At 45.5% G+C, this 19,086-nt stretch overlaps 1 protein-coding gene across 1 annotated transcript in view; it reads left to right on the forward strand.

The window, feature by feature from the left end:
* The first annotated feature begins 354 nt into the window (after positions 1 to 354).
* ITGA9 (integrin subunit alpha 9) overlaps positions 355 to 19,086 on the forward strand; it is a 194,665-nt gene continuing 175,933 nt past the window's right edge. Inside the window, exons 1-4 of the mRNA XM_088521367.1 lie at positions 355 to 515; positions 7,733 to 7,860; positions 9,111 to 9,217; positions 14,562 to 14,685. Of these exons, the coding sequence (XP_088377493.1) occupies positions 355 to 515; positions 7,733 to 7,860; positions 9,111 to 9,217; positions 14,562 to 14,685 (520 nt within the window). The remainder of the gene's footprint in view (positions 516 to 7,732; positions 7,861 to 9,110; positions 9,218 to 14,561; positions 14,686 to 19,086) is intronic.

Raw genomic sequence — 19,086 nt, forward strand, 5'->3', positions numbered from 1 at the left:
AAGGGAAGAGGGAAGGGAAGAGGGAAGGGAAGAGGGAAGGGAAGAGGGAAGGGAAGGGAAGGGAAGGGAAGGGAAGGGAAGGGAAGGGAAGGGAAGGGAAGGGAAGGGAAGGGAAGGGAAGGGAAGGGAAGGGAAGGTCCCGGTTCTCTCCCCCGTGCGCGGCCGCCAGGGGTCGCGGCGGCGCCGGGCGGCGCGCGGGGCGCAGCGGCGCGGGGCGGCTGCCGGGGCCGCGCAGCGGAGCCGCGGAGCGCGGGGCGGGCACAAAAGCGCCGCGCCGCCCGGCACCGGCAGCAGCGCCCGCGCGGCGGCTCCCGGGCTCCCCGCGCTCCCGCGCAGCGCAGCGCGGCTCGCAGCATGCGGCGCAGCTGGGCGCGGGTGCTCGCGCCGCTGCTGCTGGCGGCGGCCCTGGCGCGCTGCTACAACGTGGACGTGGCCCGGCCCGTGGTGTTCCAGGGTCCCAACGGCTCCTTCTTCGGCTACTCGGTGCTGCAGCACTTCCACGACAGCACGCGCTGGTGAGTGCGCGCGGGGCAGCGCCGCGCGGGGCCGCGCGGGTTCGGGCTGCGCGCACCTCGCAAGCGCTGGGGCCGCTGCGCGGGCCGAGTGAGCGGCTCAGCGCCCTGACAGCGAGCGCGCGGCGTGGGAAATGCCACAGGTCCTGCCGCGCTAGATGGGAACTTTAATTTTCTTAATAGTAGTAAGCCCCGCTGGGAGCGGTGTGTGCAGCCTTGACAGCGCCGACCTGTGTGAAATGCGGGCTCCGCGCTCTGTCGTGAGGGCAAAAATGCCTTGGGTGTCCCAAGAGCTTCCCAACCAGGAGGCATCATCGGTCTCTTGCGTCTCCCCAGCCCTCCGGCGAGAGGGACCCGCGCGGTCCCTCTGCTGCCGTTTTCATTGCTGAATAATGAGTGCTGGTATAAAGTTTTTGTACATCTCCAAAGAAGCTATGCAAACTGGCCAGCTTGTTGTTTTTTCCTGTTGACTGAAAAGAGCCTTGGAACGTGCTCTGTCTCTCCCATGTCTGGATCAGAGGCTCTTTGTTAGAATTAAAAACTGATTTCTCTTAATTGGGCTGAGCTGATGTCATCTGGTGCACTTTTAATACAAGTCGGAGCCACTGCTGCCAATAAGTGTCCACAAAACTCGTCTTTATCTCTGACACTTAGATATGGCCCGATTACTCAGCTGCTGCTGTTGGAACTGTAGTGCTCTGTGATTATAAGTAAATGTATTCATGCTGGCGTCCCGTTCGGTAAAATGGGCTTCTTTCACACCCTTTGGTTTGTGTGTCGCGGGGGGCTTTGTCCCTCTGCATAGGGCCTTCCGTGGGGCATTCGTTGGTGAGGAGGAGAATGAGCCCGCAGTTGGAAGCAATTTTTAACTTGTCACAGGATACAGCCAAGGATGAAAAGGCTGGAAGTGACTTGTGTGCGACCCGGGTCACTGGGGGCTCACAAGAGTGCGGGAAGCGCCGATCTAGTGGGATGGGATGAGATGGAAATGATACAATTTGTTGCCCTTGTTTGCCTGTCAGGCTATATTCTGATCGGTAGCATGAGATTATCTTTAGAGAGTGTCTGTCCGTGTATTTTCATTTGGGAAGCTACGCAGGGGGTAAGTGCTGGGTGCCCTTCTGCAGGCAGGCAGCAGAAAGCCAGAGCCTCAGCCTAGGGCCCTCCAGCCCTATGAAAACAGGGGCTGTGGCACCTGGCAGTAAAACCACATATACCACCATATCCAAAATCACAAAGTGTTTTTTAAAACAAGTGGCTCTTAGAATGAGGTTAGCAGCTCCTGAGCACGGCCAGCATCGTTGCTGCGTCAGGCTGCTAGAAGGGACAGGGATTGTCACCACTCACTGTAGAACTTATCTTCCCATCGTGGAGAAAGGAGAACCTGTTTTCGCAGAGGCTTCCAAGCCCTGTGCCCGGCGGAGGTGACAGCGAGGACGTTCTCCTTGGCTGTGGTTTGCGGTGTGTAACGGTGCGCTGAGCAAAGGCATACGCTCCAGAGACGCAGGGACTGCAAGGAATGTCTTCATTTCTTCATTTCTGCGTGCAGCCTTCCAGCTGTGTAAAGATGTTGTCTCTGGGCATGGCACGGGCATGTTCTCAGTGCAGGTCTTCTTTTTGAATATTGCCATGTACGGTGAGTTTTAAATATTTTTGGGAAGGCATAATAAATCTGACGAATCTTTCTTGACATTCAGACCACCAAAGAATTGAACCCTTTTAAGTGCCTTTAGCTGTGTCACCTTCTTTTGACAGGCACATAAAGGCTTGCTGTATTAGATACTACTATTTTAAAGCCATTTTCATCTGCACAGAATGTTATTTCTTCCTGCAGATACCACTTTGGGGCATAAAAGTCTCTTCACTTCCCAACTTAAAGTGATTATAGGTTACTCAAATACAAAATACTACTTTTTTTTTTTTTTTTTAATGCATGAGTGCAGAGGGGAAATGGTTAGTAGAAGTGATGACAGTTTTCAGATTTGTCATTTTTCTTGTGTGAAGCTGTGGTGTCTAAAGCTGTACAGCTCTTCCCCTGACTGGCTTGATAGAGTTATGAGGTGATGGGCTTTAATCTTCCAAAATGGGGGATTCTGGTAGAGGAGTGAAATCTATTATATATGCAGTATGCAATGAAAATATGTTCTTATCTTTTCCTGTCATTGTAGCAAATAGCTCCTATTAATAGCACAGGATTATTGATTGTTTTCTACATTATTTGTGTTCTTAGCTTCATAGTTCCTCTCCACCCTGAGAGGAGTGAAGGTTTCAGTTTCTCCCATTTCTTTGGCTTAGGCACCACTTTGGGAAGATTTCTAAGTTAACTTTGTGCCACTGTACTTTGGGCATATGTGGCTTGCTTGTTGAGCTGTGCTGTGTGAACCTGTGCAAATGTTGTAGGTGATATCCAAGGCTGAAAGGATTTATCCTGTTAATATGCCCTTGGGCATTGCAGTTTCGTTTTGTGATACTTCTGGGTTTCTTACTCTTTATTGCTCAATATCACCTACCTAGTGTATTTCTGATCCTGAGAGCATCTTAGTGGAAGTGTGTTCTCAGCCTTCTCATAACATGCATATGTCATTGCTTTACATTAAAATCGTATCTGGAGTGGGCAGTTCTTGAACTTTAATGTTTCAGTCTTTCATTTTTGCAACCCTCTGAAGCACCCGTCTATATTATCTGCAATAAACCTGCAGGCTTTCAGTGAACCGATTCAGAGTTTGATGACTCTTTATGTGAGCCAAAACTCTTGCAGGAGGAAAGAATGGCAGAGATTTTGTTTGGAATGCTATCTTAGACGAATATCAATGACACAGTGCTATCCTATTCCACTCTAATTTGTGTCTAGGGCTGTGTATTTAGCCTCAATGGCAGCAGTGGAGTAAGTCAGTGCCTTCAACTGAAATAGTTAATTGCAGTGATGCTTCCTTTTAGTTGAGTTGTTTTCACATGATTTTAGTCTCAAGAAAAGTTTGTCATCTGCAGATGTGCTGAGGATATTGTTTTCTGAACAATGTCTCTTCTTTTCCTTCCTTAAGAGGACTTGGTGAGTGTAAATCTCAAAAGATCTGCTCAGCTCCCTGAATTTACCATTTTCAGAAGAGTAAGGAACCAGGTGCTTGCTTGCATTTGGCCCACAGACAAGCAGAAGTGCTTCTGTTCTCTGGATATAATTTAGATGCTTGGAACAAAGACGCCAAAAGCGACCGAGAATATTGTGTTCCCTACTTTCCTTAAAAGACCGTTCAGTAAGAAAGAAGCAAAAGTCAGTTTTGCTTTAATAAAAACATTAATAATTTGATGTGTCTGATTTCCTTTTTTTTTTTTTCTTTCCCCAATATGATGTTATTTTATCTCCTCTCCTTTCTCACTCCCCCTTGCTTCCCAGAAAAACCCCAACAACCCATGGCCATAACTTTATCCTTCCTAGCAGCAGGGTCTGGCACAGAAGAGCAGTGGAGTTGGTCTCCTGCTGTGGTTGTTGCAACAGGGAATGGGTTTGGAGATGTTGCTTTGCTCCTTGCATCCTGCTCTTCACCCTGCTCTGCTGCCTCTGAAACTCAAAGGAACTTTTGCATCTCTTGCAACAGCTGCCTGTTGTGTTAGCAAGAAAGGGAGAGACAGGAGAGGATGTTGGGTTGTGCATGTTAGTGAGGCAGGAGGTGCTGCTGGGTCGGTTTGGGAAGGCAGGGAGCCTGGGTTTGGTGTTGCTGATCACAAGTTGTCCCTCCGCTTCCCAAAGAACAGCTCTGCGGACAAACCATGGGGATTTTCACCTCAAGGACGCAGTGAGTGGTGTAGACCTTCCCGAAGGGAGGAACCGCGATGGGGATGTGCTGGGGGCCTCCTCCTAGTGCTGCCTTTGAAGTCTGCAGTGGCCTGCGAGGCTATTTAAAGAGTTACCACTTAACACTGCAGGGAGTTGAGGTACCTGCGTTCCCCAGGCCTCGAGCTGCGATGCCTGGTTGCTGGGCTTTCCTGTAGCCAGGAAGGCTTCTTGCTGTCCGTTAGCACTGCCTGTTGCGGCATGTTCTCCTGTAAAGTGTCATATTTCTGGCTGCGCACCTAGTTCCTCCAGACATGAGAACATTTGTCCTTGATGACATGAGTATGAACAAATATTGAGAAGGTTAAGTAGCTTCTCTGCCTGCTAGTTTGGACGTTGGCTCACATGCCAGTGAAGTGCAGGAGGTTCCTAGAGACTTCTGTGCGTGCACAGCAATCGTGTCTGTAAAGTGTCCCCAAACCTCCAGTCCTCAGTTCTTTTCTGCGGAGGGCAATCCCTTTCTCTCCATGGGCTTCCTTACTCCAGGCATCTATGAGCAGCTACTCACAGGCATCCTTGGGTTTCCTACAGGGGATTAGAGCTGCGGTGAGAGCCTGCAGCGTAATTTCTGCACAGGGCACTGACCGCATCATAACCCTCTTGGCTAAAGCCTGGAACTCCCTGGGGCTCTCCTGCTCCTAAAGCAGCACTGAAAAGCCCGACCACAATATTAGGCTCTTTTAACTAGAGATGCTTAAACTAGTTTTAACATGCTGGAAGGTTGCCTGTTAATAGCAAGAGTTCAGGGTTGTTCCTCTGTGGGCTGTTTATGTATTTACTGTGTTTAGACCAGGCAGGAATCCACGGTGGTGAAATGCAAGAAGACTGCATGAGACTCTAAGTCTTTGGATGTGTATTTATGTTTTGGTACAGCACCAGAGTAAAACACGTTCTCTGGTTGCAGTGTTGCTCCTTAGAAATCACAGAAGACTTCAAGAGTCTCTTAATTGGTGGGGAAGAAACAAAACAGGCACTTGTCTTTTTCCACGTGAGTTCCAAATTGTTATGATACAGACGAATTTTCTATCCAGGTCTGCTGGAAAGTCTTGTGACAGATAAACAGAAGAGTTTTTTCCGGTGCTTTGAGCAGGTCCTTACAGGAACTAATGAAAGAGTAAGGGAATTTCTATTGATGAAGTTAATATTCCAGTTTGAAATCTGTGTCTAAAACCAGATCAAGTCATAGGTGGCAATAACAACTGGACCAACTGAAAGGTGTGTGAGCCTCCAGAAAACCTCCAGTCTTGCTGGAGACGACTCTTTCAGGGCAAGCATGGGACACACCAGCAGGAGAGGAGATCTGCAAGGGCTGCACCCTCTAGGGTGTAAGGGCAGGAGAGTGAGTGAATGATACAAGATGGATCAATGTGGAGTGCAGGTGAACCTTCAATTTGGATGTCCAGGAATTCAGGACTGTCCCAAATGGATTCCCTGTTGACATATGTCAGCAGTTGCCCTTACGGCTGACTGGTGGTGCCCTGTCACACAGGGAAATGCAGACATCCCTTCTGGTTTTGACAGATGCATTCACTGAAGACAGGCTTGGTGGTCTAATCTGTGCCTGTAGCCTGCTCGAATCATTAAATTATCACTTTTTCTCATTCAGTCTTTGAAAGCTGAGTCTCTGCAATTTAGGTTTCTTAACTGCCATCTCACATTCTGCAACCCAGGGTATCCTTTGTACTAATTGGTGAATCAAATTGACTTTTCTTAGGTTGGAGTAAAGCTTCATTTAAACCAGAGGTGAATGTGGCTTACGTTATCTTATTGTTGTAACAGGTCATAGAAACAGTTTCTTGCCATTTGCAATTTGAACCAGTAACTGTTTAAGCTAGTAATTTCCCTCACTATTTATTTTTGTTAGACCTCATGAATGTCAATAAGTGAATGACACGCATTCATTGCCTGTGCAGATTAAATGATTGGCACTTGGTTTTCTGCTGCCTGTCTTTTGGGATTTCCATTTGGGGCTATTATTTCAGGTTCCTTTGCGCTCCCTTCCCAGTGTGTGCCGGCTTTGTAGGTCTCAGCAACTTAAGTATTTCAGACATTAATGCTTCTCACTTGTGAAAACACAACGTGCGTTGTGAAGTGTAGTCCCATCAAACTTCTACAAGCATTAGACCTTGGATTCTGAAACTTAGGAAAAAAACAGCCAGTTAGTGTAGGCTTTTCTCCTTTTTTTTTTTTTTTTTTTTTTTTTTTTTTTTTTTTTGTGAGTGTATTTCTGAACCCACTCACATGGTTTTGTCACGTTCTATCCTATATCCAAGGTAGCCTTGATGTTAGCAGCAGTGCAAACCTACTGCACAAGCCATTCTTTGGATCAGAGTAGGCTTCCACTGGAAGCTCTCCCGGGTGGCTCGGGCTGATCCCAGGCACACGCACACGAGATGTAGCTCTTTTTGCCTCCCTATATTTACCGTGATGATGGGTAGCAGTTGAGAAAGGAACTTGAAATTAGAGGCTATCAGGAAGAATAAGCAGGAGTCCTTTAAAGCCAGGAGTACCTCCACTTCTGGGGCCTGTGTTGGGTGCTCTGTGTGTGCTGTGGATGGGCTACATGTACGGACCACCCTTTATTCCTTCTCTTGCTGAGCTGAGAACAGTGCCCTCTGGGGCAGCCCTTGCCTCCCCAGTATCAGGGGAGACAACACAAGGGCTCACCAAATACTTGGGTTCTTACAGTTAGCTGGACCATAATGCAAGAGAGAAGTGCCCATCTCCTCCAAGGATACGTGTAGGAAACCTATGGCCAGAAACATGTCCTGGTGCTTCCCAGAGATGCCAGCTCTCATGTGCAAGATAAATAGCACAGGTTTAGTCTTGGCTGCCTTGATGATGAATGGTTGGTAGTGGGGCATCCTGAAAGGGATTTGTTCCTGGTTTTCTGAAGCAATAATTACTGAAAATGTTCAGAGCAGGGAGTTGCCTCAGCTTCTTAAATGAGTTTATTAATCTTTGGTGGTCGGGAAAACTGGGAGATTCAGACTGCATCCCATCGTGGGCGTGCGTACTGGCTCGTGTGGATTTGGGGGTTGATAGAGATGTAGTTAGGACTGAGGAGAAATGGATGCAGCTGCTCTTGTCTGTCTTCATACTTTCCTAAGTGTTTTTTCTTTTGGGGCTGGGGTGGGGGAGAGGAATTACTTTAAGTGTGTTACACTCCTAATGGAAATTTAACTTGTTAAAGAATTCATGGATTCACTGCAGAAAAATGCCTTTATTGTGTGTGGTGTTTTCAGTTCGTGAATCAATGTCATCGTTTTACAAGGTCACTGGAAAAAGTCCTTTTTCTGAGGAAGCTCTGGCAATGTGAACCTTGCTGTTGTTTATTATTTTTTCTTTTCTCCTGAAATTAATCACTTGTTACTTTGCTTTTGGTTTCCAGGGTCTTGGTTGGTGCTCCCAAGGCAGACTCTAAATACAGCACCTCTGTTCAGTCCCCAGGAGCAGTGTTTAAATGTCGAGTCCACACCAATCCTGACAGAAGGTGCACAGAGCTGGATATGGGTCGAGGTGGGTAGTTATGGTGCTTACAAATATATTTATCTTGACATTTACCTGCTGTTCTGCCCCAAAGGCAAATGACCAGAAACCAGAGAGCACAGATCAGGGCCCCAAGTCACCAAGAGAGTCCCTCGCCTGGCAGATTTGGAGCACTGATATCGGAGGTGCCTTTTTCCCTCAGGATTGTGTCCTCTCCCAAAGGCCGTACTTGCTCTCTCCATTGGTTAAGTGGGGGGAAAAAAAAAAATATATATATATATATATTTCATTTATTCCGAGCCATTATCTTTTATGGACTTGCTTCCTTGTGACTTTTCAACACATCCATGGGTATGTGGCTGGTATGGAGCACTGCTGCCTGTCCTAGGCAGCCCTGAAATGCTGGTGTGTGGGACAGCCCCATATGCTGTGGTGACGGGTGCATGTTGTGCTGTGTTATTAGCAACATAGCAATCTGTGGGTTCCCTGGTAATGCAGAAATGATTCCTTTTTGTTTATATCTAAAGGAAATAAAAGTTCCTCTCAGTTACTGCATGTCATCTGGATTCCTTTTGGCTTCTCTGAAGCATGGTCTGAGGCAGGGAAAGATAAGGTGCCTATTCCTAAATTGAGGCTCTGATCCAAAACTTTGTGCTGAGTGCTGATGGGGAAATCTGAAGTCATTAAAATTTTCGTTTCTCTTGGTGACATGATTCACATTAATGCATTCTTTGCCTATGGAAGAAGTATGGCTTTTCTTAATGCTAACCTTTTCAAGATAGTAGTTGAATAGCAACTTGCTTTTGACATGTACTAATGATGCATTAATTTTGATTTGTTCTCCTGCTACCAAAATGTTAATGATCCTTTGTGAGTTCTTGAATACTGCCTGACAGAATTAAAGATTATTTCCAATTCTTTTTTCCAGTACTTGAATCTCATTTTTGAGAGTAGCTTTACTTCGATTGTACTCTGCAGGCACTTCGTGTCTCTCCTGTCAAGTTCAGTTCGACTGACTATCCAAGTAAATTGCTGGCTTTACCTGTGGTTTGGGACAGGGTCTGCCTTCCACCGTACCCTATGCTTGCACGATGTCTAGTAAGAATGAGAAGATCATCCTGAAAAATGCACACAAGAAGTAATGAAGATGACAAAAGAGGGAAAAGGAAATCACCAGCAAGCAGATGTTTGATCAATACTCTATTTTCCTATAGGGATCCTCTGTAGATATTTAAAACTCCTGTGTCTTTGCCTTTGCTTTCTTTCCCCTGTCTCTATAGGCAATTCCCGGGGCATGCTGTGTGGGAAGACCTGTAAGGAGGACAGGGATGATGAATGGATGGGTGTGAGCTTGGCCAGACAGCCTAAGGCCGGTGGAAGTGTGCTGGTAAGTCCAGTCTTTTCTTTGATCTCATTAAAACTGCTGCTGCTGTCTGACTCTAATGCTAAACACGTCAGGATTAATGCGTTCGGTAGTGACTGACAGAGTCCAGCTTTACGGGCAGCTAATTCTGCAGTCCCTTCCTTGAAGCGGAAGGAAAATAAGCCCTAGCCAGAAAGCTTTATTTATAGAGGGAAAACTTCAAAGCAGTCACACCTGACCGGTGTCACCTAAGGGCTTCCTCCTAAATCTGGGGGATTAGATCTTTGAATAAATAGAACTTGGTCTCTGAGGTATCTGCTAGTATATTCCATTTGCAGTCGGTCTGTATTTATATAGGGAGTACATAAAATGCACTCATTTTCCAGGAGCATATGTATTGAGCATCAGAAATTACCAGGAAAAATGTAAGATGAGTGTTTGCAGCAGTGTTTTGCCTTTGTACATATGAAATTTCTATTAATGAGACAGAGGAGCTGAGAGCGGAGATAACTTAGTTGCATGTGGGCAGCCTTGCTGTCTTTGAAATGGTTACCATGCAAATAGGGAGGTCAAGGAGAACAGATGGGATCCTTAGGACATGGAATTTATCTTTGCAAAACAACATTTCCTATGCTGGAAAAAGATCATAAGGAAAGCTGGGCAATACCTTTTAAAAATATGTGGGTATGTTACAATCAATAACTGTGTCTGTGCTTATATCCACTGCTGGACTGTCTAGCAAAGAGTGTGCAAATAAAATTTTGCAACAAAAAATACCGTGCATCGTATTTGTGGCAAGCAAATTTTAAGTTTCTGTTGGAGTAACCCTAACAACAATCTAATCCTAAACACATTCACTGGGTAGCTGGAAACTTACCCTGTCTTTCCAATGAGATACAGAATATCCATGGTACATGGAACAAACTATTCACAAACGTACTAGTGGCAAAAAAAAAAAAAAAAAGTATAATAATTTCTGTGCTTAACCACCTATGCCAGTAAGTGGAGAAAGTGTGTATTTTGACTCCAAACAGTTATGCTATCACTTGCTACACACCAGCTTTATCATGGAGAATAGCTGGTTTTTATACTTGCCTGTGACAGGCAGGGATGTACTATGATACTTTATCTGATTTGGAGTACGGCTTGGAAATGCTTTAGAGGCTGATCAGTTCTGGGTATGTTGTGCCCAGCAGTAGGGAAATGAGGAACACAGGGGCATAAGCTAAAAAGCAACCCTCCTCTCTCCCCCCCAAACAGTATAAACATGGGGAAGCAGGACACAAAATTGAGGCATTCGTACTAGAACAGTGTATGCGGTTCATCCTTTCAAGGGATGTCCCAATCTGTAGGTGAGTGCAGAAGAATCCTGTGTAAAAGCTGAGGAATAAAGTACATTGCTCTGTTTTGAGACACAGTTTTCGTGATCATCCTCACAATTTTCTGGATATTTGTTTGAATTAGGCAAACGCCTGACTCATTTTGAGAAGCTAGTGCATGTACTTTTTTGGGGGCAACACTCATCATTTAGTCAACACTCCTGTGTCTTGTTGTTCAGCAGGAAGATATTGTTTCAAGAGTAGCTGCCTGCTTTCATTGTGCACATTTCAAGCTTTCATCCCAAGGGTTTTCATGGAGCATGCATGGCAGGGTGCGACTTCTGCCCTCCTAAACAGGAGGGTCTTTCCCACTGCTGCTGTCACCCCTCCTGCCATGGGGGGCAGGTTTCCCCTCTCTGCTGAAGGGACCTGCTCTGGGGAGGGTGATGGCCCGTGTGAGCCCTCCTGTGATGGGCCATGTCAGGATTGTCACACGTGGAGCAGTTAAAAGCAACGTGTAGCCCAAGGAAAAAGCACAGCTGGTTGGTTTGCTTGTTTCACTGCAGCTCGGGTGGGTGAAACGTCTCCAGAAGTTCTACTGATCTAAGGCAATCCTCAGCCAGCCCTCCTGAGTGTGCGCTGCCTCCACCAACTAGATTGTGTCCAGATGTTTGTCTCATTGAGATCAGTGAGAGAGTTATCACTGAAGTGCTCGGTCTTGCACTACTAAACATCTTTCTACATCTGTGTAGAAATCGGGAATACAGATTCTTCCAGCAATCATGGGTGGAAAATACCCTGCTGTTTTGCGGTGGTGTTACTCTGTTTTGATGTGCATGCATCTGAAATACCTTTGGAATGGAAAAGATGCATGATTTCCCTGAAAACAGATGTTTTTTAGTTCATGCAGTCTTCTGATTTTAAAGATTAAGATTTCTTTATAATGCAGCTCTCTCTAAAGTGTCCAAGAGAAATTCTCAGAGAAAAGACATTGTCTGTGTGTATGTTTGGAGCCATATCTGCTGATTAACTTTTTAATGAAATTGATGGCTAACTCTTGATAGTCTGGCTTTTATACCTTTGGTCAGTATTGCAGACCAGTCATCAAACTAAAACCAGCATTTTAAACACTTTTTGCTACCCACACATCAGTACTTCTAATACAACAAAATTGCTATTGCTGCCATATAAAGTTGCTTTCCAAAGGATGCGCTGCATTTTTTACGTTGTTCCTTTTCTTGAACCTGTCTAGTGGCTGAAACTACTTTCTTGTCAGCCTTCCCAATTATCAGATAAAAATACTTATTTTGGTGAAAAGGGGCAAAAGGAAGGTTAAAAAAGTGCCAGTTAGTGGGACTTAGCTGATGGTTGGTAGCATATAGTTCATACAATACCAACATGTTACTGAAGCACAGTTTTTTGTTTGTGTAAAGGACATAGAACTAAATAGAAAAGCATCTAATAATGATGAAGATTAGAACAAATGAATGGCTAAGATCAGGTAAAACATCTGGGTAGATTTAGAGTTCAATGGCCTCCCCTCCTGGAGTATGTCATCAGTCAACATTCACATTAATTTAAGGGCTACAATACTATAGCTGAGCTTGCCAGTTCTTGCCAAACTGAAATGGCAAAATTAATTCTTAAAGCTTTTGTTAGGAGAGGAACTAGGGGCATAGTATTATGACTGGCCGCAGTACCTGCCACATCTGTCATTACGGTTTGTTTTTATCTTTCAACTTACTGCCAAAGGCCCAGAAAAGCATTTGCCAAAAAGGATGGAAATGCCCAGATTAGGGAAGTGCTCCTGGAGGGAGCCCCAGGCACTGGTGGATCCGAACACGTTCTTGGTGCTGCAGCTCCTTCTCTTTCGTGGCCCCTGCACTTCACCTCCTCTCATCCCAGGCAGAGCCTCCTGCTCTTGATGAAGTGCTGCTGCTCTCCCTGATCCCTGCTCGCTTGTGCTCCTTTGGGAGAGATTAGGAGGTTAATTTATGGGAGTCCCTGGCAGTTTCCGAGAGATAAAATGTCAGGGAACTTACAATATCACAATCCTTTATTTATCTTTCCATGTTTAAAACAAAAAAGCTTTTGGTCTGTTTCCATTTTAGTTTACATTGTAACTGAGGTTGAATTGGATGTTGCTTTAATGCTACTTGTCTGTATGTTGCTGTCTGTGCATGTATTGCAAGTGTATATTTGTGCCCACAGAACAGATCCCTCACCAGAGAAATTATTTCTTGACCTCTCTAAAATAAAAGTTTCTTTTTTTTTTTTTTCTTCTTCCCTTCTTGGTTGCTATTGACTTTTGAATGAGGAGTTCATGGGGCCGAATCATAACCAGATTTGCTTGAAAAGGCAAGTGATTGTGTCCCCAAAGCTGCTCTTTACAGGACTCCTAAGGTACATTTGGCTGTCAAGCGCAGGGCCATTACAAGCATCCTTCATCCTTCACGTAATGCGTGGTGCTCGGTGATGCAGGATGCAGCGCAGAGCTTTCCAGAGCCCCCAGAGCCCTTTATTATCCCTGTGTGATAACTATCTTCAGGAAGTGCATGCTTCTGGTTGAGTACCCGAGCCTGATATTTATTGCTCTTCTAACTTTCAAGTGCAGCACAGTTAACTACGGAGCAGGCTTGTGCATAACTGCTTTTGCTCCATTTCAATAAAAAATAAAGGAGTAGTATTACCCTTTATGTCTTTCTGGGGTTAAGTACACAGGAAGGAGCCTGTGCTGGCAGCTGGATTGAATTTCAGGTTTCCCAGCGGCTGATACGTTTCCCAGGTCCTTCATCGGGTAGGTGGCTCCCGTTTGTGGAATTTCTGCCCGCATTAGGATGCTTTTGGAGGCAACGCACTCAGCCACTGCACAGCGAGGCTGAAGAGTGGGGTTGAGCCAAGGAGGGGAAGGGAGAGGGTATCTCCTCTGGAGGACAGTGTTAAATGGGGGGGTCACAGAGGTGGCAGTTCTCTGAACTAGTAGGCTTGGTGCAGTGTCTCCTAGAAGAGCTCAAGGAATGTGGTTATTTGTAGCAGAGACCTGGCTCTGGGCACACAGGGCCAAGACTTGGGTGATACAAGCTGACACATCTATGCCGCCTTCATTGACTTGCTGCAGCTGGAGATGTGACCCAGCATGTGTTCACATTCAAAGCACTTGCTCTTTCACATTTAATTTCCTTTTATTCTGAGTAACCCTCCAGGCATAAGTCTATCTGCATTTGTCTGGCAGCAAGGCAGTGCTAATTTCTGGAGCAATTGGATTCTGGGGAAGTGTGAAACCATGACTCTGTGTGGCAGTTGTAGCAAATGCCATATCCTGGTGGGACTGTTTTTGCTCTGGTTTTTAAAGCTTATCTCATTTTTCACTGTGAAGAAGAAAACATCTTGGTTCTTTGCACCTCATTTGCACCTTGACTCTGTTGTTACTCCCCTTGCTGCAAAATCTCTGGCATCTCCACTTAAATTTGTTATCAGTAAGCTAGGGCCAGCTTTCCTGTCACTGGAAAAACAAACAAACATACAAAAACCCTCTCCCAGGATACAAACCTTTGATGCATCTTCTGGTGGGTAACCTTCCGTTATGGCCTTTGTAACCCTGTCCTAGCATCCCTTCTGGTCTCCTTACGCATATTCTCAATGCATTTTCTCCTGTTTTTTCCCACCTTTTCTGGCTTGGGCAAGGGGGTGGTGTCTATCTAATGCACTTCTGTTTAGAAAAGCTTTGCTGGCCATTCGTGCAAATGGATTCATACAAAGTGAGGAAGATCTCGAAGTCTGGAGCATGGTCTCTGTCTTACTCTGCTGATGTGTGTGACTAGGAAAACATACAAAGGCTGAGATCTGAGCCCTCAGGTCAGACGATGTCATGAGCTGCAGAAAATGACAGTAAGGAGATACTTTACTGAAGAAAAAAGCAGGGTGCAAGGAGGGAATGAGGATGAAAAGGTGATACTGAGCGGTCCTGCACGCATGCTGCATGCCCTGCCTTGCTCAGAGGGCTGCCCTGTTACTCCAGGCCACTAATGCCTGTGGTATCATCTGTTTAGGCCTGTGCCCATCGCTGGAAAAACATCTACTACGAGACGGAGTACATCCTCCCCCATGGCTTCTGCAACATCATCCCGCCCAACCTGCAGCCCGCTGGCCGGAAGCTCTTGCCCTGCTATGAAGGTAAGGCGAGGGGCTGGCCTCTGGCCATGTCCTTGTGTTTTCTGTTTGTTTCTAAAGCCAGTCTCCAGTTACACCATGAGTGTAACTGCTGTTGTGTTTCAGACATTGCAAGGTGTCTGATCCCTCTTTGGACCTGTGAAGGTCTGGGTTTACGTGGGTGAGGAGGTAATGTGGAGGGACACGGACAGAGTGACCTCTGAGCAATGTGTGACTTTATCTGTTGTTTCTACTCTAAATCCCAAGCATCGATGTTTCAATTTTCCAACTCTCTGGTGCATATGTGATTTTTGTATCAGATTTCTTCCCTTCCCAAGGACTTCAAAAGACAGGTTCTCCTTGGCCAACAGCAATTAACTAATCCAGACGCACAAGTATGTTATTAGGAAGAAGATAGAGTATCTCTAACACTTCCTGGCCCTCAGCAAATCACTCAAGAAAACACCTTCTTGGGTTTCTTCTGTCTGTCTCAGGCATCATCTTTCAATCTCAGGCATCATCTGTCACAGCCTGAGAAAATGTAGGCCCTACACAAGCGGAAGTATAGGGTTTGATGTGGGCAAAGCTATTTTTTTTTTCCCCAGAGTAGGCAACAGCTGGTGCAAGCCTTGCTGCTGACATTAGTAGGTGGAAGAAGGATAGCATGGTGGATGACCCTGTGGCTTCCTTCCACTGTGGGGCTGGGTGAGACCTGCTGTAGGGCAGGCTGCTCCGCTCCCAGCCCTCTCCTTCTTTGGCGGTGGTTTCTCACCTCATTGGGGTTTTGCTGCAGGTCCTGTGGTTATTTTGACCCAGTTCAGCCAAGGTGAAGCTCAAAGCAAACTGGGATGAGCTCTGAGTTGTAGAGACAGTCTGAAAAGGCAGACTTTAACCCTCCACCTTTTGCATACACAGCTGTCACAGGTTTCCCTGCAGAGCTATGGGCCTTCATCTTATTATCTGCCCAAAGACAACAGACGCTTGTGTGTCAAGCATTTCCCAGCCCTGAAATTATTCAATCTGAGGGGTTTTGAGTCTTTCTTGAAGCAGCCATTCCAGAAAATACAAGTAAACTATGTAGCCTTCCTATTCTGAAACCATCCTATTTTGTTTGTTCTTTGTTCTTGTTAGCAAAACCAGGCGGAGGCTTCACACTTAGGTCATGCAATGTAAATCATCTGATATTAACTTCAATGATCACCGTGTCACCTCCAGGGCTTCCTGTGCGTCTTTGTCATCCATTACTCTTGTGTCTTCTCAAAAATTGCCAGTCTGGAATCACTGGAAGAGACAAACGGCTGTGTTTCTCTGTGCGTCATGTCTTCAGAGTAAAAACTGTTGCTAATCTGACAGGATATTTGCCAGGAATTGCTAGAAAATAGAAATGTGTGGGCCTAGTACACATGAAGCAGCCAGTGGAAAATTGGCAGGGCTGGTGCAGTACAATGTTGGCTTAATTTCACTGTACGCTAGAATGAAAGTTGGAGGTTTGGGATTGGTTCTTCCTCCACACACTTGCAGGCATTAAGCTGCCAAATATCACCAGGGATGACTGAATTTGTTTACTTGTGAAACTTTCAGGTTTCAGTAAAACACGCCTAATCCTCAAAGCGAGGGATAACCGGAATCCAGGCAGAGGGATTCCTTGCTCAGAATTCAGCACAATCCTCTCATTTTACGACAACCCTTGTCTTCTTATTTTGTCATCTCCTCCTATCTAGTGAAAGGAAACATTCCCCTCCATTTTGTAACAAAGCAGGGGTTAAGAGGGATGCTCCAAAGGGACATTCTGTAGGCCGAAGCCATTGGGCCCCATGAGAGGCTGATGTGGCACTGTGGCCTGCAACCACAGCCGCCTCTTGCCTTGCTGGCTAAGGCCCTTTGGACCATGTGCGTGTGCGCGTGCGCACATAAATATGGATTATGAGCTTGTATAACGAGCACTGGTGCCAAAATGGAGAGCCATGTGACCTTGGGATAGACGCACTTAATGCGTACGGTATGTTTTTCTCCACATGAAGCAGTCTTAATAATTAAAGACGAAAGAGGAAATGGAAATTTCCTGACTGGGTGGTAGCGGTGCGGCAGCATAGAAGCCTTAATCCATCTTGTTCTTGTCCAGTTTCCCTGAAACAGTTGACAGAAGTCTGGAAGCTATTGAGAGCTAATGAGAACAGCAGCAAGCCTAATGGTTAAACACAATCTTTCTGAGTAGAAACTAATCTGGTTTATACGAGCTGGATGTGCTTTGAGGTATAGTTGAGGCATGGTCTTCCAACTATACTTTCACTTGTTTAATTTTTTTTGCTGTGATTTTTAATGGCCTGCCAGAACAGTAAGGTGTCTATTCACTGCCCCGATAGACTAAGAGGAAGGGTGGCTGCTGCTCATGTGTGGGGTGGCCCAGCTCTGTGGGGAGAGAGGAGATAGTTTCCTAAGCCCGTGTGGTTGAGCTGGGGAATGCTGATGGGCACTTTGGTTAGTAAATGAGGGGACTGGTGCACGCTCACACGCCTTCCCTCTGAAGGGGTAAGCACGTTTGCCCACAGGATCCAGACCACATTTGGTTTTCCGGGAGCCATCAAGACTGCTTTGTGGTGTAAACCCAACACCACAGTGCTCGGTCTGGAAGATTCCCACCACTTCCTCCCAGTGTAGTGAAACCCTGCGAGATATGAGAGAAGAGGTCACAATTAAAAAGGATGGTTTTGGCTTCCAGTGCAAAAGGTGGTTTGTTGCAGCCATCCACTTGGCCATCTGTGAAGATGGTAGATAGAACATTTTCCACTGTGGAGCTTATGCTATGTTATGGTCTTGTGGTTAGCTTAGAGACTCTTCTCTGTTGTATCAGAAGAGGTTGCAGAGTGCTGCCTTCTGAATCATCACAGCTTATCCAAAATGTTTATTGTCTGATTACTTCTTCCTCAGCTTTTGTAATGTAAGGTCACACTGACTACAAACCACTGCCATCTTTGCTGACTTGCTTGCTTTCTACATTTATTCGTGGTGTATTTTAAGAGTCATGAAGGCACTTGGCTGTCAGTGCCCGTCACTTCTCTGTGCTATCAGCTCTTGTATCGGCAGGTAGGTTAGTAGGTTGTGACCCGTGTAAGGCAGGGTGTACAAAAGTGTGTAGATGGATGGGGAGAAAAGATAAAGATGCATAAAACGAAAGGCTGTGCTTGTCACAGCGGTTATATCGCCTGGAGCTGCCTGGAAATTACTGAGCCCACTTTGTGCAGTATCAAAGCCTCATGCAATATCCAAGCCTCATGTAAATGTTGTTATCCAAGTGTGCAAAAGCTGTGATCTGACTTAAGCTACTGCATGGTGCCCTGCTGATCTTCTCACTGTACTGATGGATGGATGGATGGAGGTCTAGTGTGAGTGGGGGAGGTCACTGCTATGTCCTGGAGAGGCCACCTCCTCTAATGGAGCCCGGAGGAGTTGGAGGCCTCCAGGAAGCTCCATGGGACAGTGGTGTTGGGACTTTGCTGGCAGCATGAATGTGAAGGCTAGTTTTATATCACTGTAGTGAGTTAGTTTTATTTTAATAAGCTTTAATTTTCTCTGAGGAGTATTATCAGATGTGTTTTCAATTCAGCATTTTAACATCTCCTTTCAGTTCATAAAAGCAGTGGCAATAGGAAAACTCAGAATTCACTTGAAATGCCGTAGTCTGGATACAGCCAGAGCGTAATCAGTTATTTAAATGAAATGTTGGGCCACTAGTACTGACAGTACAGATAGTAGCAAGTGACTTACTTAGGAAGACTAAGTATCACAAAAAGCTATGGACTTTGTCTGTTAAAGGATAAGCCTCAGAGGAGGTACCAAGTGCACTGTCGTATAAACCACTAAATCTTTCCTATTACTTACACATTGCAGTTAGTAATCATTCAGCTTGTGTAAAGAATTACTGTTCTTTTCATTGTCTGACAGTGTAAGCAATAAGGTATGTGTTTCTGTTCCTTTTCTAATAAGTATGTTACAGATGAAGATCGGCTGTGTTGTGCTCCTTTGATGGCCCTGTTTCAAGTTATCCCTAGATATGATTTTTTCCTGTTTTCCTTTTTCATAGACAACATTATAACATAATAAGAAACCAAGACACTTTTTTTTTTTTTTTAAATTTTAACTTGACTGATTGGAGAAATAGTTGGTCTTCATTTGCAAGTAAATTCAAAGGTAGCATATGCAAGCTGGATCATTTACATCTATGAACCCTTTGCAGATTCTGAAGGGCCATGATTTGGAGGATGCTCAGGCCTCAGCAAAGGATATGGCAAGACTGATTTGTGGGGTAGTATTTGAGGTCTTTATTTGTGCTATAGGGGACTTGATGCAATGGCCAACTGGGTGTGCACGGTGCTGTGTAAATGAAAAGCTCAGTAAAATAGTTAAACCATGATGATTTGTAAAAAA

The sequence above is a fragment of the Tinamus guttatus genome, unplaced genomic scaffold, assembly GCF_059628265.1.
Source record: "Tinamus guttatus ecotype Peru unplaced genomic scaffold, ASM5962826v1 Tinamus_guttatus_pri_ptg000119l, whole genome shotgun sequence".
In the NCBI taxonomy this organism is placed as follows: Eukaryota; Metazoa; Chordata; class Aves; order Tinamiformes; family Tinamidae; genus Tinamus; species Tinamus guttatus.